This window comes from Vitis riparia, chromosome 19, assembly GCF_004353265.1.
Source record: "Vitis riparia cultivar Riparia Gloire de Montpellier isolate 1030 chromosome 19, EGFV_Vit.rip_1.0, whole genome shotgun sequence".
In the NCBI taxonomy this organism is placed as follows: domain Eukaryota; kingdom Viridiplantae; phylum Streptophyta; class Magnoliopsida; order Vitales; family Vitaceae; genus Vitis; species Vitis riparia.
The window spans coordinates 6,609,254-6,629,939 of NC_048449.1; the positions used below are offsets into that span (position 1 = coordinate 6,609,254).

General features: G+C 31.6%; 2 protein-coding genes across 3 annotated transcripts; one reads left to right on the forward strand and one right to left on the reverse strand.

Annotated features, from left to right (window-relative positions):
- LOC117908499 lies at positions 1 to 1,293 on the forward strand. Its single transcript, XM_034822122.1, has one exon. The coding sequence runs from the start codon at positions 154 to 156 to the stop codon at positions 484 to 486; it is 333 nt and encodes a 110-aa protein (XP_034678013.1). The 5' UTR covers positions 1 to 153; the 3' UTR covers positions 487 to 1,293.
- Positions 1,294 to 11,804: 10,511 nt separating this feature from the next.
- LOC117909275 (trafficking protein particle complex subunit 3) lies at positions 11,805 to 20,533 on the reverse strand. Of its 2 annotated transcripts, none has more exons than XM_034823233.1 (5): positions 20,392 to 20,528; positions 20,124 to 20,221; positions 16,405 to 16,504; positions 13,258 to 13,440; positions 11,805 to 12,079 (listed from the first exon to the last, which is right to left on the reverse strand). In XM_034823233.1, exons 1-5 carry the CDS (start codon positions 20,446 to 20,448, stop codon positions 11,957 to 11,959), a joined length of 561 nt encoding a protein of 186 aa, XP_034679124.1. In that variant the 5' UTR covers positions 20,449 to 20,528; the 3' UTR covers positions 11,805 to 11,956. The 2 variants fall into 2 exon arrangements, with proteins under 2 accessions (XP_034679124.1, XP_034679125.1); XM_034823234.1 differs by lacking the exon at positions 11,805 to 12,079 and adding an exon at positions 12,104 to 13,098 and having other exon boundaries at positions 20,392 to 20,533.
- Between the last annotated feature and the right edge of the window lie 153 nt (positions 20,534 to 20,686).

Below are 20,686 nucleotides of genomic sequence, written 5' to 3' on the forward strand. Positions count from 1 at the left end.
AGGTCATTCCGCAAATGCCCCCAAATTAAAGCGATTTCCCCACCAAGATAAGGCTCCAAACCACCTCTCTTCATTACCAAGCTGCCTCTCTCAACTCCAACCAAAACCATTTTGTATAAATTCAGCAGCATTGCCAAAGAAAATCCTGAAGATATGGCAGCCCAAAACCCGGTGGAGATTGGCACCAGAGGCACTGTTGGATCCCTCATAATGCAAGAAATCGAATACTTCAGTCGGCTTGAGATAGGCCACAAAGATTGCTCTCAGAAGCCTCAGTGTAAGATTGCAGATGCCATTTCCTCTGGTAGTCATTCCATACCAAAGTTTGGCATTATGATCAAGGCCCAGAAAAAGAAGAAGAGAGGCAGCAGGCTCCTACCAAGCATGTGTTCTATAGTGGAAGTTGCAGACAGCAATCAGCCAAATGGGATTTCTGGGTTCACTTACAGGAATCTGAAGGCTGATGTAAAGAAGCTGCAGCTTTAGATCATGCTCTCAGAGAGCTTAGAGAAGCCAAGCTTCTTGAGTCGATTAGTTATAGGACTAGACCATGCTCTATCTGTGTTACCACATTTGATGTCAACAATCTCCACAGATCCTTTCTTCTCCGTCTTCTGTCTACAAGGAGTTCTATCCAAAGCAATATTATCAGCACCAAGCATTGGTATTTTATGGCTTTTTCTAGTGTAGTTTTTTGTTTTCCGAGCAGTTTCAGGACTTCTATGATTGACGCTTTTGCTGCTGCTGGCTTCATCAGATGATGGTCTTGGTTGTAGTTTTTTGGGAGCAGAAGTACTACAAGGAACTGAAACAGCAACCATTGGAGCTTTGTTTCTGGGCGATATCGTTGGAACTTGAGACACAGACTTAACAGATTCCAATTCCCTTGTCATCAGGGAACCAATAGTCCCAGTGGTACCTATCCTGATGGATTTTCCATCCTCCTTGATAATTTCAAGTGTCTGAGCCATGTTGCTCTCCAGTCTTCCCAGAAGTTATCTTCTAGCAGGGAGAAAAATCAAAGCAGCTCAAGAGCCTGTCATTTAGCAGCAACACCCGAAACATCATATGGATGGTAATTATGATTTTGAGTTGAAATATAATCATTGTATACTTATATTAACCAAGAATAGGCAAAGGGTTCTGCGCTAAATCAAACCCTCATCTTGGTGACCTTTCAAAGGTTGAAAGAGATCTATAATCTCCAGATACCCAATTGAAACAGGGGATCTGTTTAGCAGAAAAAAGAAAAATTTGAAGATGAAGAAGAAGATTCAAATTACACCTTTTCAACTACCAGAATTTCATTAAACTTGTAGGATGAGATCAACAACAAATGATTCTTCCCTCGGATAAATCTCGGTACAAGGAACAGGAAGCCAACCCATAAAGGACTAAAGGTTTTTTTCTGGATTTAAAAATGAGGAGGGGCATGGATCAGTAATGTGTAACAGCAACTCCATAATCACAAGCTTTTGACAAAAATGAATATAGACATATTGGGGGGAAAGGATTTAACATTTTAAGATCTAAAGAATAGGAAGATACAATTCAAGCTATCCCCATTAGGTGGTGGTTGGTGAAAAGTAGGAGAAACACCACCAACCTGAATGAGAAGAAATTAATGGTAGTGAGCTAGCTGAAGTTGATGATGATTCCAAACCAACAAGAATCAACAATAGCGGCGCTGAATGAAACGAATTGCAAAATGCAAACTTCAAAATGAAATTGAAACTCCTTTATCAAGGAACCAACCAAATAATTTGACCAAAACCCATGAAAAAACCCTCAAATTTCAATAAACAAAATGCCACATTCAAGCAGAGTAGAAAACAGAATTGAATAATTTGGCAACAAGAACACAAGGTCCCAAGCCAGAATCCATGGATAAGAATCAACCCCCAAATTTTTTTATTCCAAAAAAAAAACCCAAAAAACCAAGGGTATGAAATTTCCATTTTCTCAGGTCTCAGAATCACAACCTCATAACTTGCCCCAAATTACTGTAGAGAACCCTATTCATCAGTGACTGAACAAATCATTACACAGATAACCAAAGAGCAGGATCCAAAACAAATTACACTGCACGGAAAGTAAAGATCAAAGACAAGTATGAAGATGAAACCATAAAGATTAGAGATGAAAAGCATACCCACAAGTATGGAAGGTGCTTTTTTGCAGATGAGAAATTAAAATCTCTTGCAGATGGGAGACGCAGAGTGAAATGATGCAAACCCACAACCAGAAAAATGATAATGAATGTGAGCAACTGTAATATTTAAATGTTTCACATGTATGCTATAATGTGTCACCTTCAAAGATATCTGCAGCTTCCACTCTCTCTCTCTCTGTGTCTTACTTGCAGTCTGTCAGACTCTGACCAGTCAACCCGATAGGAGTAGGGGTTTTGGCCCCAACCATTATTTTCCTACCTCTCACCTTCAATTTTGAAAATGTGTCAACTGACCACGGAGTCATTATTAGTTTATTACTACTACTATTATTATTTAAATGTTTTTGTCTGGGTATGATTTTTTCCATGCACTAAGAAAATGTTTAATTCGTTAAGAGAAAGTTAAGAAGTGGTGTTTATTTTATTTTTCTTAATTAAAAAAAATAAAATATTTGATTTTTTTTATTTAATTAAATATAATTTGTTGACATTATCTGATATGATTAAACTAAATTTATTGATAACAAGTTCACTTTAATTATGTTAGATGATGTCAATAGATTACTTTTAACTGAATAGAAAAAAATAAGATTTTTTATTCAACCAAAAACAAACACCACCTAAACTTTTTGAAAAGTTGGTTTAATACATATTTTTTATTTTAAAAATAAAAAATATGATTACTTCCTCACTATGTAAAATTATGGATTTACTTTATATTTTAAAATTTTATTTCAAAACTTGAGGGAATAAAAAAAATTTAATATCTTTTTTTTTAATTAGTTAAAAAATTCACCATCCTTTTAAAATAAGTTAGTGAAGAGTTCTTATAATTTATATTAAAGTTATTGCCACTTTTTGCTTCCGAAATTGGAAGGATACAAACAAAAAATAAAAAATGGGAAGGATATGAAACCATTTCACATTTTTCATACCCTTCCTAATTTTGAAGTTTTTTATTTTCTAAATTTTTTTTTCATAATTTCCATCAATCCTATGTGTACTTAGATATGAAAAAATTCTTAAAATTTTAAGAATGTGTACCCTCTTCCAAATTTTAGATTTTTTTTTCATAAATTCTATCCATGGTAAGGGAAAATAGTATTACTAAACTATTTTATTTTCATTTTAGGTGAAAAATTAAATCTTGAAATTAAAAAAATTTAAAATTTGAATGCTACTAAAAATATGAGGAAGATGCGAAGAATATAAGATTTAAAAAAAAAAAATCCATAAATTCTATCCATTCTAAGTGAAAATAATATTACTAAACATTTTATTGTCATTGCAAGTGAAAAATTAAATCTTTTAATTAAAAAAAATTAAAAATACGAAAAAAAAATGTGAATAATTACAAGAAATGTGATGAATCCCTACATTTTTCTAATCATCCTTACATTCTTGGTACCCTCTTCCAATTTTTTTTTTAATTATTTTTTTCATAAATTATATTCATTCCAAGTGAAAATAGCATTATTAAACTATTTTATTGACATTTCAAGTTAAAATCTAAATCTTTAAATTAAAAATAATAATAATAATAAAATAAACTTTGTACGGTAAAAAAATATGAGAAGGCTCCTCACATTTTTTGTATTCTCTTTTATTTTAAATTTTTTTGTTCTTTTTTTCCATAAAATCTATTCAGTCTAGGTGAAAATAGTATCACTAAATTTATGGTTGAAAAATTAAATCTTCAAATTAATTTTTTTTTTTAATTTAAATGGTACAAAAAATGTGAGGATGACATCATCGCATCCTTCATGTGTCAATTTAAAATATATATATATATATATATATATATATATTTTGACATTTAATATTACCTACCTAACTATACCACAAAAAATATTTGCCATAATCCATTCAAGCATTTAAGAATATATTTTCTAGGTGTGGTAAAAAATTTAAAATTAAATTTAACTCACCTAGAACCAAAATAAGATTATAAATTATATGAGAAATTTAAAACATTGCAAAGTTGAATGAGAAAGGTTTGTGAATGTAAGGAAGTTTATTTATTGTAAATGAAACTAAAATTTGTGTAAGAAATATTTGTAAAAATAATATTAAATCAGGTTATTTTAAAAATATTTGGAGAAAAATCATTTATAAAACTAAAATCACGTTTATTTTAATATCATTTTTTTAAATTATCATATTGCTTAATTAATCATGTTAGGTAATATATCCATATAAATTGGAAAATATCCAATATAATTTGCAACAAGAAAAAGGGGAACGGAAACCTCTATAACTCTTTTTTTCTTTTTTTTTTAATTCATTGCCATTTAGACGGTTTGGATTGAAAGTTGTTCATCCAAGTGTCAAAATTTTTGGAGCTATATCACCTTTAGTACCATAGAATTTTGGGGCTTTTCAACCTGGGTTGATAATTAAGATAAGGTCCTCCAACCATCCATAATTGATGATAAGGATATGAAATAATAATTGACAAAAATACTTACTTGACTTATTTTTGTTTTTATTCTACTACTTGCCACTATTCTTTTTTATTTAACCATTTTTGGATTTTTCATTATTTTTTTAAACTCTTTTATAAATAATTCAAAAATTAACATTATTTTTTATTTTTAAATTATAAATAAACAAAAATTATATTAATGATTCAAAGACTATTTTGGAAAATACTTTCTAAAAAATATTAATTTAAATAAATAAAAATAATCTTTTACATTTATTTTTATCTTTTACATTTTAGAAGTAAATAATTTAATGATTAAAATACCATTTAAAATAAATATATTCACTATTTTAATTTTTTTTTTCTAAAAAGTATTTTAAAATTTTTTTTACTATTATAAAATAAAAAGTTTAATTTTTTTAATCTTCTTCCTTCCTTATTTTAATAACTTTTTGAATAGAACTTTTAGTAATAAGTTATATGAAATGTTACAAATTTGTTTATTAATGATTTTTTTTAATGATTTTAATTAATTGAAAATTTATTAAAATAAGAAAAAGAAAAAGAAAAAGAAAGAAAGAGGATAGATAGAGAGTTTTTATTTTAAGTACTCAATTAAAATATTTTCATATGACTTAATTTTAGAAGTGGATTATATCAATACATAGTAAAGATTGAATTTTTCTTATATAAAAGGGTTGAAAGGTATATTTACTTATTTTAGATGAAAATAAGTAACTAAAAATTATAAATATTATATTTGAGTTTGGTTTTAAAATATTTTTCTAGTTTTTATTTTTTATTTTTTTATTTAAAAAAAAATATTTTCTATATTGTCTCTTTTTGAAAATACGTTTAATTAAAAAATGAAAACTATTTTTAAAAATGAAAAATTGAAAACCTTGTTTAGTACTATTTTTTTTATGAAAAAAAATTATTTATTCATTTATTACGTCACTATACAATTGTATTACACTAACTGTACTAAGTGTATAAAGGTATACAAGGCTCCCATTTGTGAAAGATTATAATAGATTATGAGTCATTCCTTTATTTTTCTTATCACTCACGAATTGTGCATATATGTCATACACTTTATTTAATTCCCGCATGAAAATTTCAATATTTTCTCCAATAATGATATTTGGGGAAAAAAAATTTGACCTTAAGTCATCCACCATTTTCTCAATTAAACCATTGGAAATATGATTAAATATGGTGAAAAAAATTTTGACCTTAAGTCATCCACCATTTTCTCAACTAAACCATTGGAAATATGGTTAAACACTTCTACGTTGACTCATAACTTAGGAGAGATATGAAATTTGTGTCATTATACAAGGGTATTTTAATAAATTCTAAACCATTTTTTTTATTTTCCTTGTCACCCAAGGATTGTACGCCTATGTCATGCATTTTATTTAAATTTCACCTAGAAATTCTAATATTTTCTTCAATAATGATATTTGAGGAAAAAAATTGACCCTAAGTCATCCACCATTTTCTTAACCAAATCATTGAAAATTGACCCTAAGGTTGGTAAATTAGTCTTAAAAATATTGTCTTCTTGATTAATATTATATTATATATATATATACATGTGAGTGTTTACATTATTTTCGAATTAATAAACACCATGTGTCTAATTTGCAAGTTAGAAAAAAATAATAATAATATTTTATGAGGTATTTCAAAAGTATTTATTATATGTTTTATAAATTTGAAAAAATATAATATTTGATGATACCTAATTCACAAGTTAGAACAAACAAATAATACTAATATTTTATGAGGTGTTTAAAAATTATTTAATATATATGAGAAATAATATAAGTTTGAAATAAAGAATAATATTTATTATACTTTATGTAAGTTTGAAAAAAAAAATATTTGATGAGGTATTTAAAAGTTATTCACTTCAAAAATACATTTGGCAATAATAATTTTTAATCATTTGTCACATTCAATTTGATGAAGAAAAATGATTCAAGTTAATTCCACTATTAAATAGGTGAGAGAATGGTAAAAGAGTCAAAGAGAAAATGAGAAAGATGAGATAATTGGTTAGTTTTTTCATTTAATAGTGAAGGGTATTTTAGAGATTTTTTAAAGACAGTATCATTACTCTCAATTTCCACTCTTTCATTTGGTGTTGGGTTTAAATATAGAACTTATATGGACCATACATTAATTTTTGGCCCCAAGCCAAAACACAATTTTCCCTATAATTTTCCTACTATATACTAACTTTTTTTTTTCAAGTAACCCACCTCATATTTTTCTTGTCCTTTCTCTTTTAGTCCTCCTCGTATTTGTTTTCCCTTTCTTTGTTAGTTCTCTCACTTCAACTTCTTCACCCTTCGGATAAATTAATTCATATGTGTAACCACCTCCTTAATATATATAAATTTTTTACTATCACCAATCAAATCATGCTCATAAATTCCTTATTATTACTTATAAAATTATATTCATAAATTCAGTTTCCTCCAACATATCAGGAAGTTCTTCCTCCATTGCATATTAAACACTCTCCTAGCTTTTTCATGAATGTTGTGTTTGCTTTAACATTAAGAAGGGATGAGAATTTGGACAATATATATAGCAATGACATGAAAAAGGCCTCTTAGAATACCTTCACACACTCATAATTGGTTACAAAGACAAATGCACCAATTGCGGTACAATAAAGTTGTAATTCATTAGTTATTCCAGATGCTCGCCACATCTGAAAAAAACCAGAGGTTATTTGTATTCCTCGGAAACCCCCGCCCACATCACCATTCAATATTTCTTGGCCCACTATTGGCCAAACCACCTGGGCACTAGGTCCAATGTGAGTAGGATCGCTTAGCCATGCTTCATAATTGGAAAAACGAGCACCGTGGAAATACATGCCACTCAGCCAAAGAAAGATGATGGAGAGTTGCCCGAAATGGGCACTAAATACTTTTCGAGAGATCTCCTCCAAATCACTGGTATGGCTATCGAAATCGTGAGCATCAGCATGTAGGTTCCAGATCCAAGTGGTAGTATCAGGGCCCTTAGCTATTGTTCTTGAGAAATGACCGGGTCTGGCCCATTCCTCGAAAGAAGTTTTTATGGGATCCCTATCTACCAAAATTTTAACTTCTGGTTCCGGCGAACGAATAATCATTGAGTCCTCCTCTTTCCGTCCATGATCATGCAAAAGTTTGCTACATATCAAAATCTCTCCTAAAATATTTGAAAATTAAAAAACCTTCACCCGATCATAATTTGTCAAAGTAAGAAGGCCTATAATTGATGGTTATGCAAAAGTTTTCTTCATATAAAGTAAATGAAATCCAAAATCTCTCCTAAAAAAAAAAAAACACTATGTTTTCTTAAGAGGAAAGTTAAATTGCATGCCTTAGTATTGTACAATAACAAAGTATTACTTACTTTAAAAAAGATTACTTAATTATATCAAGTTGAGATTTAGAATTTAGTATTAGGGTTTATGAATGTAATTTTAATTTGATAAGTCTGATCACCAAAACCCAAACTTTACAAAGTGAACTTAGGTGACTTGAAGAGCTTGGTAGACTCTACCCACCCTGAAATGAGTCTTGCAAATTGCAACTAAGGGTATAAAAATGTTTGATTTGGTCAATTATGACATAAACACTTAAATCAACATCATTTATGCTTTGATTAAATCAAATCTAACTTCTATTGGTAGAAAAATATAACCAAACCAATTTGATAAGATCAATTTGATTGTATTTTGGATGGGTATATGCTCATATACATGCGCATAGACCTACATACCAAATATGGCACGTGCATACACATGCACACAAGCATAAATATAGACTAATAAAACCCCTAGGAGAGTATAATTAATAAATAATACATCCAAACGGAAAACATAATTTAATAATGGATGAAGTTAAAAATAAATTTGAATAATAATTTAATAAAAATAATACACATTGCAATTTCAATCTAACATATAGTGGATGTAGTTCAAAATGTACAAAATATTCATGTGGTATTTTGATTTCCAATAACACAATCCAAATTTTAATAAATCACACCCATCAATCTGAATTTTATGGCTTTATTTTTCATCAACGGTGTTTATAATCTGTCAATTTTAGTTTACATATTAAATTTCGTACCTTTTTTTTGTATGATTATATGACAAGCATAATAAAATAGGAGTTGTCGAGGCATAGTTAGGCATGTATAATATTTTAATTAATTTAATTTTTGAGTATATAATATTTTAATTAATTTTTTCATCAAATAAGCTTTTGTTGAAAATATCTCAAATTCTTAATTAGAAATATTTCTTTTTCGTAAAAGGAATATTATATAAAATATTTCATAAGTTCAATTAATTGGAGTTAGATTTCTTAGAATATAAGGAAAGTAAGTAAGAATATTTATATAAATATTTTAGATAATAAGAAGAAAAAGTTATAACAAAGATATGACTTTGCGAAGACTATACGAGAAAGAGTGAAAGACACCTGATAAAACGAGACATCTAGTGGAGTAAAATGACTTGTGGTTTAAGGTGGAAATACAAAGAGTGAGGAAACATGAGATGTTTCAAAATCTCATAGTTATATCTATTTTTGTCATCTATAATATTTTTTATTATATGTTAGAGTGTTATATCTCGTCTGTGATTTTATGGAAATAAGCATGGTTGGTTAAACCATGTTAAACTTAATAGTTGTATTTGTTTTTGTACTCTGTAATATTCTTAATCACATAGTAGAATGTTATCTTTCATCCGTGGTAATATACATGATTGGTTGAACCATATAAAAATCTCAGGTATCTTTGTGTTAATGACTCTATTATGTTCTTCTATTTATACATATTTGCATTAAATGTTCAAGTGACATAGTAAGTATTATCAAAGCTTTTGTTGAAGATGTTTAGAAAAGTCTTAGTTGAAGGTGCCATAAGAGCCTTAGTTGAAGATGTTTGAAAAAGTCTTAGTTTAAGATATCTAAAAGAGTTTGGAAAAGCCTTGGTTGAAGATGTCTCGAGGAGCCTTGTTTGAATATTTCAAGACGAGCAAAGAATAGAGCACAAAAGATGATTGCAAAAAGACATTTTTGTTAAAGTGAAGTCAAGTATTCCCTCATTGAAATGTCATACAAGAAACACACAACACAATCAGATCATGATTTGCAAAGGGAACTATAACACACGAGAAGAACAACAACAAATGACACATCATAGAAAGATACAAAATTGACTTAATAAAATTTAATTCAAAGTGAACATTATCAAGATATATCTCAAATTCCTAATTAAAATGTACTTCTTTTTGTAGAATGAATATTATATAAAATATTTACTAAGTTCATTCGTGATTGAAATTAAATTATTTACAGAATAAGGAAAGTTAAAAGCAATATTTGTATAAATATCTTAGGTTATGAGGTAAAAAAGTTGAGAGAGATATGACTTTGAGAAGACTATATGTGATGGATATCTCTTTAGTTGAGTGGTTCAGGGTGGACCTATTTAGTTCAGTGGTTCAGGATGGACAAAGAGTCCATAAACAAGATTTTAGAATCCAATAATTGTATCTACTATGTTTACTATGATATTTCTATCGTATATTGGAACATTAACTCTCATATGTGGAAGTGAGTATGGTTGAACATAAAAACTTTATATATCTTTGTGTTCCGATCGTTTTATTTTATGTTCTTCCATATTACTTTTAATAACTTTTTGCATGAACGAATCACCAATGGATATAATGATGGTATTAAAGCTTAAATCCGTATATTTAACTCGTGTTTCACATTCAATTATCATGCTCAATTGCTCAATTAAAATTTTTTATCAATTGATATCCTCCTTTTCCCTATGCATTAATCTTTCAAAAAAAAATATTTACTATATTTAACAATGTAATATTAACCTTCACTTGTTTGAGAATCTTAAAAAACTATTAAGTATTTTTTGCTTTCATTTTGAGAATTTAAAAAAACAAAGTATTCTTTGCTTTTGTTATGAGAATCTAAAAAACCTTTCTAATTCTTGCAGAGATGATAGTACCAGAATTTCGTTTTCCATTAACATTCCTTGATCTTTTCCTATTTCTTTTTCTATCATTCTTTCACTTCAACATTGAACTTCGACCTAATGAGTTACATATTCATATGATTTCACTTATTACCACTTAATTTATATACATAAATTCTTTACTATCACCTACTAAAGTATATTCATAACTTTAGTTTCCTCCAACATTTCCATTTCCATTTCCATGAAGTCTTCTCTTCTATGCATATTAAAAATTCCCCTTGTTTTTTCATGATTCTTCAATATCCCTTTTCAAATAAAGATAGGAATTTTAACGATACATATATATATATATCAAAGACATGGAAAAGGCTTCTTAGAATACCTCTCTCACAACACAATGATCATGCAAAAGCTTGCTTCATATAAATTAGATGAAATTCAAAATCTCTCCTAAAATATTTGAAATTTTAAAATAAAAATTACATGTCTTAGTGTTTTGTGCCACAACAAAGCATTTTTTTTAACTTTAAAAAGGATGAATTAGTTATATCAAGTTAAAGTTTAGAACTTAGGAATAGGGTTTATGAATCTCATTTTAATTTGGCATGTCAGACTACCAAAACCAAACTTTACAAAGTGAGCGTAAGTCAGGTGGCGAGCCTTAAAGCATAGTAAGGCATGAGTAATATTTTAAATAATTTAATTTTTAAATGGTTTAAATCATAATTTTAACTTAATTGAATGTTAATTACTCTTAACTTAATTTAATTTAAATCTATTTTCAATTATTATAATATTAAATTATTTTATCAAATATATTTTATGCGTTTATATTAAATTATTGAATTGATTTACCAAAAATCCTTTTACACCATTAAGTTAAAAAAACAAACCATTCTAAAAATTAAATAAAGCAAGTTAAAAAACCCCCTTCAAGTTACCGAAATAGATCGCAAATGAAAAGGGCTAGGGTTCTCAAGTTTGACCCATTATCGGGTGGACGTGGTAGAGCAATTAACTAGTAGGTTAGACGTGGACGATCAATTCAATTTAGAATTCAGGCCATAACAAAATCATCCTAAATTAATACTCAACCTAACCAAAGACATCATTTATTAGGATGATTTTGCGACTAGTATTTACTTCTCTTTTGCATTTCATTGTGATAGGTATGGCCTGTTTCGATCAATCACTAACCCTTCTAAAATTGGATCATATCATATGAAACAAAAATCTTTCAAACTGTAAAGAGGAATCATTTGTGTTAGAAGACAATAATAAAACATCTCACTGCATGTACTCATCAACATCAAGGAAAGCTAGCTAGCTTCTTACTCGTCATCTTTGTAAGGGTATTCTTCTGGAACTTGCTTCAGAAGTTTTACCTGCAACTCATAAGCATCATCCCCTCGAAGCATATCACGGATCCATGTGACTTCAGTCTTCATTGACACCTGAACATAAAATTACGAAAAACACGAAAACCACTATCATTATAAACAAGGACAGGAATTAAGTTCTTAGGTACCACAGAAATTGTAAAGCATTGAAGGAGTTAAATTAATTGGAGCATGTTCTTAACTTGGGACATCTCAAACAATGAACAGTCAATTTTCCCTTTACAATGCATATGACTTCTTCCACCTCAACCCAACCCCACTCCTAGGAAAGAGTAATGGAAAGGAAACATGTGGACTAACAAAGAAATAAATGATTATTTTGGTAACAAATCCATTCCATTAACAGCAAACGACATAAACCCTATACTTGTTCTAATGTACCTCAGGATTAATACCGTATTTCACAGGCAAAAAGTGTGCATATATGCATATAGACCAGAAATGGCGGAAAAACCAAAGGCACTATCCACCCCTCACCCTCAGGATGAATACCATTTTTCATAGGCAAAAAGTGTGCTTGTTTGCACATAGACCAGAAATGGGGGGCAAATCCCAATACAAAGGTCATTAAAATGGACCTCCCTTAACTAGGGTAAAAAAACAGAGAAAAATGGGAAAAGCATAAGCCCAAAGTAAAGGGTTCATTCGCCAGGATTGTGCCAAGACCATAGGCGCAGAGACTTGAGGAAAATTAAGCAGTTACTATGCATTAACGTATTTGTTCTCACAACCCATTAACAAATCTTTGGCAAAGTAGAGATAATTAAAAAACATATTCAGAGAATGACATTGTTAAATTTAATGGTTCTCTTGGCAAAACAACTAAATAGTACACCATATCAACAACAAGGCCTAGAATGGAAACTTCTTAGAATGGAGGACATGCTTTCATTCTTGTTCATCACCTTAGGTGTGAAAATGATTGCTAAGCTTGTTGGATTCACCCACTGGTGTCACCTCCCTTCATAGGATCTTTTATCCCATGCCTCTTTTGACCAAAACAAATTCCACCATGTGATGTAATCTAAGTTATATAGAAATGACACTTCCTACAATCTCACAAATTCACAGGCCTGATCCACCATACAAAGCCAGAAGTAAAGCACATGACTAGGGTTATGTCCTTATTGTTAAACAATCTTATAAGAAGCCTTGTGGAAAAATGTAAAAATGAAGTCTCACAAGGTAGAATGATAGCGTCAAACTTGTGTAGCAGAAGGAAAGGCACTCACCATTTCTAGAGCTCCTCTAACAATTCCACTCAAGATGTTGCAGTAGTACAGACCTTGACAAGTATCAGGAAGCTCGACAAAATCTACCAGGGGATTATCCTCCAAAACAAGACTGCAACTTGTACCATCAGCATCCCAATTGGTCACTGATGCAGTGACCCCCAAGAACATTTTGAAACCAACCTGTGTAAAAGTTTTATAAAAAAACAATGTTAACATTAAATGCTCGTCATACTTCAAAAAAGAAGTCGGAACAGTCCTATAGGTAACAATAATGCAAATATAATGCAACCAATATTGCAGATCTACAAAATTGTAGGAAGCAACACCACTTAAAAATCTCAGATTCAAATACAGGGTACAAATGCATCCATCACAACTTACCTACAGACCTTAGACTGAATACATTGTTGCTTGTCAGACAAACTTCAAGGATATAAACCAAAGGCTGGATCAGGCTGAAAGCAAACCATAGATCAACCTAGGGGTTGAACTGGTCTCCCTATCATATATTAGAATGCTCAACCCAATCGGGATTACATCAGGTTAGGTGGTGAGGAGCATGATAGTTGCTTGCCTTTGTACTACACCAGTAAAACTATTGTGGGGATGACATTGGCTAAAATAGTTTTGAAACCCTAGATGGACCATAGACTGCATAAGGTGAGGTTGCACAGTTTGGGGTGGAATGATTTCCTTTCTCCGCAATGGACAGGGATCAAACATGCTTTAAAGGAGTTTTTGGATAAAGGTACTATTTCTGGACCCAAGAAAGAAGGGGAAAACATCATACAAAGCAATAAAGAGGACAAAAACAAATTACATGGTATGAAACAGAGGAAGCAAATTAGGGCTTTAACTTCTAATACCGTATTTGCTCGACATAGATTAACATAGTCTGCGCTAGCTCAGGCACAAGTTGGATCTCAGGCACCTCAATTCAACCCTTACCTTCTTCCTTAAAACTACATAACAACTTGGCATGATTCAGGCCAGGGTGCATTTATGGTCCAAGCTATTTAACAGTCCTTTATGTATATGTTCTTGGATAGGGTCAAGGTGCATTTAGGTTTTAGCTCGTTGTCTTTATTTGTTTTTATTGTGTGACTGGGTTGTAAGTGAGGTGAGGGTGGTGTCTTTTGTGTATCCCTCTTCTTTTTTGGTCTTAGGTGTCTTGTGTACATCATGTATACTTTTATGCGCCCTTCTTTAGATGCTTTTAGTACAATTGCTTTTACCTATCAAAAAAAATGGTTCAGGCCAATCCCTGGTTTAGCCAGGTTCAACACAGCTAACTTGCAGATTAGCATCTCCACTTGTCAACCAAAATACTTGTCCACCCATTTTCTACACGGGTTAAGATCATCCAAACAAGCTCACCTTACTTTGCTTTGAAAAGTGCAGAATATATGCTGACAAAAGATTCATGACTACATGTGTCCAACACAAATCTAGATACTTAAAATTAAACCATAATACATTCCCACAAGAATGAGATGATGAACTTATAGTCAATACTTCCTTTATTACATTAAAACTTATGATGGTTGATCAATGACACATGATATTGTTGAGTTGACTATCATATTCACCATGGATCTACGTTGCATGGACTTGGGTCCAGGTATTGGGAATGGGAATGTGTTTAGGTATCTAATCCTTTACACTTCCAAATATTAGGATATAGGTTTTGGCTAAAAGAATCTCAATATGAACACTTGGATAGGGCATAATAAAAGGGGAAAAAAAAAATCAATTAAATATCAATAAAGAAAAAATAGATATCTTGGATAAAAGCTCTCCTTTCCTATTTTTATCCCTATCATCTTTTTCTTATCCCTGAATACTTTTATAAAAGTTTACTTCCAGCAAACTCTCTTTTCAATATAATTTTTTTCTAAGGAAGTTAGAAATAAAAAACATATCAATCACAGTCAAATAGCCAAATCCAAAGCAAAATAGGAGTATCTGATAAGGATCTCATAAACAAACTCATGTTGGGTCGACACAAATAAGTTAAGTGAAGTTGGAGGGTCTGGGTACCATGGTTATGGATTTAGGACTATGGTCCAGGCATATACACACACATGAACCAACTCAAACACCTAGGGAAAAAAAAGGTTCCATAAATTCATGCACACATCTTGTCTTCAAGTCTAAAACCTAGGAGTTGATGCACCTAGACCTAGGGAATTTTGGAGCAAGGCAATCATGTTCATTCCTACCAATTGAAGCCTTCCTGTGAAGTGCAGAAAAATGCAAAGAATTTTTATATATCAAGCTAAGCATCCCTTCCCTGTTCAATCCACTTTCTTATTTTACTTCAAAATTTTCTATCTGCTTTATAATTAGTTTCATTTTCATGTATTAATTATTTATTGAAGTACTTTCAATTCTATAGCATTTTTCCAATAAGCATATATTCATTCTCACACACAACAATTGTAGATAATTCACCATTTAGCAAAATTATAGGCTGTAAACCTTAGATCTAATTTCTCTAATCAAAGATCCCACTCTGATCAGTATTAGTTCAAATATTACTACAAATAAATAATGCCCAAAATGGTCTACTGATTCTGGATAAATAAATAAATTTGCTAACACAAAAAACTAATAAATAAAGAAATAGTACATATATGCTGACACACATACAGATGCAAATACAAGGAACAAGCACAAAGTTAAAAAAAGAAGAAACGTTTGTAGATAATTCACCATGTAGCAAAATTATAGGCTGTAAAATCTGAGCACTTAGATCTAATTTTTCTAGTCAAAGATCCCCACTCTGATCAGTATTAGTTCAAATATTACTCCAAATAGATAATGCCAAAAATGGTCTTCTGATTCTGGATAAATAAATAAATTTGCTAACACAAAAAATAAATAAAGAAATAGTACATGCATGCTGACACACATACAAATGTAAATACAAGGAATAAGCATTTAGTTAAAACAAGAAGAAACAATTAATCCAGCGTTTACCTGTTGGGAAGACTTTCGGTCATACACTATTTGAATATTATATTAAAATGAAAAATGGGTCATAGTTAACAAAAGGAAACTATTAATCCAGGGTTTACCAGGGTGGAGAATTTCAGTCATCAATATTTGAATATTATATTAAACTGTGAAAGAATAATAGACCTTTGCAATTGCTTCAGCTGTCTCCTTGAAGTCGACGCATCTGGAGACGTTAGATTTTGCTAGAAACTCATCAATCAATCGAATTCCAATATTATAACCCCTGAAAAATAACTAACTGGTTAAATGGGCATCAGATCTATGGTGTGCAATTATGTGGTCAACTAAATTTCATTAAGTTCTGATAAGAATATTTGTTATCCTGCTAATATTGTACACACATGAAGAACACTAAGTGTCACAAAGAATTGCAATTCTGTATCAAATCGAGCTAACACTATACCTAGAATTATCAAACAGAACAATAAGATCATATTTACATGAAAAGGAAAAATAAATTACCAACAAAAATATGATCATAGTGACAAACACTAAGTCTTGAGGTTGGCTTGAAAGAATGCGATAGGACTGAATCTTTTTCTTCGCATTGGGTGGAATGATGGACAGAACTGAATATCCAAAAAAGAAAAAGGGCAATCTTCAAAGCATCTTCTCTTTAAAACATGATGCTCCAATGCTCCTTCTGAGATCTCTTCTTTAAGCTGCATAGTTTTGAAACAATGCCAATTCTCAATATTTTTAGGGTTCAATCCACTAAATCCTTCCATCTCTCACGTATAATCTGGAGGAGACAAAATCATGTGGACATAAACTAGAATGTTTAATCTCCTTTCTTCATCAGGTGGCATTTCCATACTGGATCTAACAGTCACAAAAAGTCAACATCTGTTATAAGGAAGGGATCCATGTCCAAAAGGTATTCTTATAAGATTACCCCAGTGCTTTTTTCCTTCCCTTTCTCAGTACTTTACTAGAAAGGAAATCTCTGACAAATGTCCAATGAACCCTTCAAACACAAAAGGATTCATGGTAGTCATGGATGAAAATGTCACACTCACATGTCCTCTTTATTATCAATTTGCAAAGCATAATGTTGATCATGCATACCAAAACTGGAACATAACCACTAGCTACATTCTATGAAATTGTGCACCACAAATGAGAGCTAATAAAGAGACTGGCTATTCCATGGAAAGACATCACAATACTTGTGGAAAAAAAAAACATTTTCTGATGTGGAAATAAAAATATCAAATTCCTATCAGGTCAACTGGATTTCCTGACAATAAGAATCCTGATGAACCGAAAAAAGGGATAAAGGCCTACCAGAAATTACTTATTTTTCAAAACCCTGTTTTAAGTTCTATCCAAATGTGTTCTAATCCCCAACCCATGCAAAATCCAGTTGCATTTTATTGTAATTGGGAGAATTAACCCAAATGAATTTTACTTTACTTCCTTTGTTTCTAAAGTAACTATTATCAACTCGTACCACCTGATGTGAATCTTTAGGAGTAATTCATCTAAATGGTTACATTTAGACTAATAATATCCCCTCATAGGATCCCTTATAGATATCTATATATATATAGATATCTATATCAGACATCAAATGATCCTGATATATTTGAAAATAACTATAATTCATTTACCTATATATCATGTTTCTGCTTATGTAAGAGTTCTTTCATTTATGTTCTATGGAAGCCACATGCTATACTATGTTCCACTAAATAAAAATCTGTTATGATCCAAGTCCAAGTCTTGAAGAAAAAAACAATGGATGAGATTCTTGATGGGACAGCATGGGGTAGGATGTGTCAATTTTTTAAAATTTATTACCCCTATAACATTTTTTTTTTTGATAAACAAAAAGAACCATTAGATTAAAAAAACGCCAGAAAACAGGGGGCGCTCCCTAAGTACACAGGCTGTATACAAAGAAGGCCCAAAACAAGGCAACAAGAGAAAAATAAAGTCTAATAAGGATTAGCTAAACAACAACCCTATCACCCAACAAAATCCGAAAAGAGAGATAGTCCAAGTCCAAGTCCACAAATTGTTGAGACCATTCAAGCAGGGACCAAAGAAAAAGTTTCCTCAAGCTCGTATTTGTCAACTCTTCCTCTAGGAAGGTTCTTCGATTTCGCTCTCCCCAAATACACCAAAACAGACAAATAGGCGCCATTTTCCAAACTACACTCCTTTTCTTCCCCATGCCTTTCATTTTCCACTCAAGAAGCAAATTTCTCACCGAATCCGGGAGCACCCACACCACCCCAAACGAAGAAAACAATAAGTTCCAAAGATCCCTTGTCTTACCACAATGAATTAGGATGTGGTTCGTCGTTTCCTCATTTTCTTTGCACAGGTTGCATCTATTAGCCATAGACCAACCCCTCCTCATTAGCATATCTATAGTGGAAATTTTACCCCAAACTGCTTCCCAAGCAAAAAAACGAGTTCTTAAAGGGGCATACGAACCCCAAACCTCCTTTTCTGGAAATAAAGGGCTATTGTCTTCCTTCAAAGACCTATAATAAGAATTTACCTTAAACGTTCCTTTTCTCTCAATTTTCCAAACCAGAAAATCCTCCCCTTCTTGCACCCTTACTGCAGAAATGTAACCCAAAAAACGGTTCACCTCCTCTAACTCCCAATCTTGAAAGGGTCTTCTAAAGTGCACCTCCCAACCCCCACCCCCACCTTCTTGTCTTCCCCACAGATCAGCCACTATTGCAGAATTATTAGCTGCAATTCTAAACAACAAAGGGAAGAGATCCTTTAGCTTAGAATCTCCTACCCACACGTCCCACCAAAATCTGGTTCGTCTCCCATTTCCAATATGAATCCTAGTTCTGAGAAAGAATTCCTCCCAACCCTTCCTAATGTCTTTCTAAAGGCCCGTCCCATAAGACTCTCTCACCTCTCTAGTGGTCCACCCACCTTGTACCTCCCCAAATTTACCAACAATGACTCTTCTCCAAAAACTCTCCCTTTCTATAGGAAATCTCCATAGCCATTTTCCGAGCAAAGCATGATTGAAATCCTTCAAGTACCTTAACCCCAACCCTCCATGCCTCTTATCTTTACAAATAACCTTAATCCCTATAACATGTTAATTGCGAAAGCATTTCAACAAGGCTCTCATGCCAAATAGTTCAAGATGAGTACCAAACTTAATATGATCTTGAAGAAACCTAATCATGCTTGTGTCCACATGCTTTCTTGCCTCAAAGACTTATTAGTTTTAAGAAAGTTACATCACAGGCTTAATTTTTGTTATCTTAAATGGCCATGATACCATGTTATATATTCAGAATTGAACGCTTTTAAGTAATGGCATTAATTTTGCTAATAACTTTTCAGTCTTAAAAAACAATGCATAGAATTATGCCATTCTCTTCATAAACTGCAAGGTTTGATTGGAAACTTTGAAGAAGCCCCAAAACTAATATCCTACATAATATTCTTCATTACCATCACCTCAGTTTCAGTAGATAAGATGGAACTAACCAATTTTCTCCCAAAGATTCTGAAATTGGCAAGAAGGAAAGTAAACTAGTGTACAGTTCAAAATTCAGAGAAAATCAAGCCATAGATTCTGCACGCAATAGACCATCAAGCACCAACTCAACTAACCACACATTCAAATCGCACATAACACACGCACACACACAAAATTTTCATAAACAAAGAAACTGTAAATTTCCCAAATTAAATCCATTATTATAAAACAAAAACAACCGGACAACAGGAAAGCAAATCAGACTACAGTAACGAAGCATGAAATCAAAACAAAAATTAAAAGCGTTGAGAAACACAGAAGTTTAAGAAAAAACACCATTACTAAGTACACGGAATCGAAACAAAGAGATTACATTTGATCGAGCTGTTTGTTGACTTCTTCAACCTCCTCCAGATCCGTAAGCAGTTGACGCACGATCGCACCATAGGTTAGTGTGAACAGTTCCGCATTCTACCCACACGTCAATATCAGAAATTAACAAAAATCCGAGAACACTCACAGGCCAAATGAATTAGAAACCTTTTGTTAGATTTAGGGTTTTTTTATATAATTTTATTGTGTTCCTCGTCAACCAAAGGAAGTGAAATGAAAATTGGAATGGAGATGTGTGGATTTCTTACCACGCGCTCAACGTTAGCGAATATAGCATCTCCAGATCTTGGAGCAGCGGGAGCCATGGAAGCTGGAGTTAGAAGTGAAAGGACGAATATGGGGATGGAGAACTGAGCCGATGTTGATTCAATGGTTTGATTCGTTTAAAGAGAGTAGCTTCTACAAATGAAGAAAAGAAGTGGGCTTATTGGCAAATACACTAGTTTTAAAATATAAATAAATAAAAATTAAAAACACTTCTCTAACGAAAATATTTCTAAAACTATGGCAATCATTAACATTCGTCCATCTCAACAAATGAAT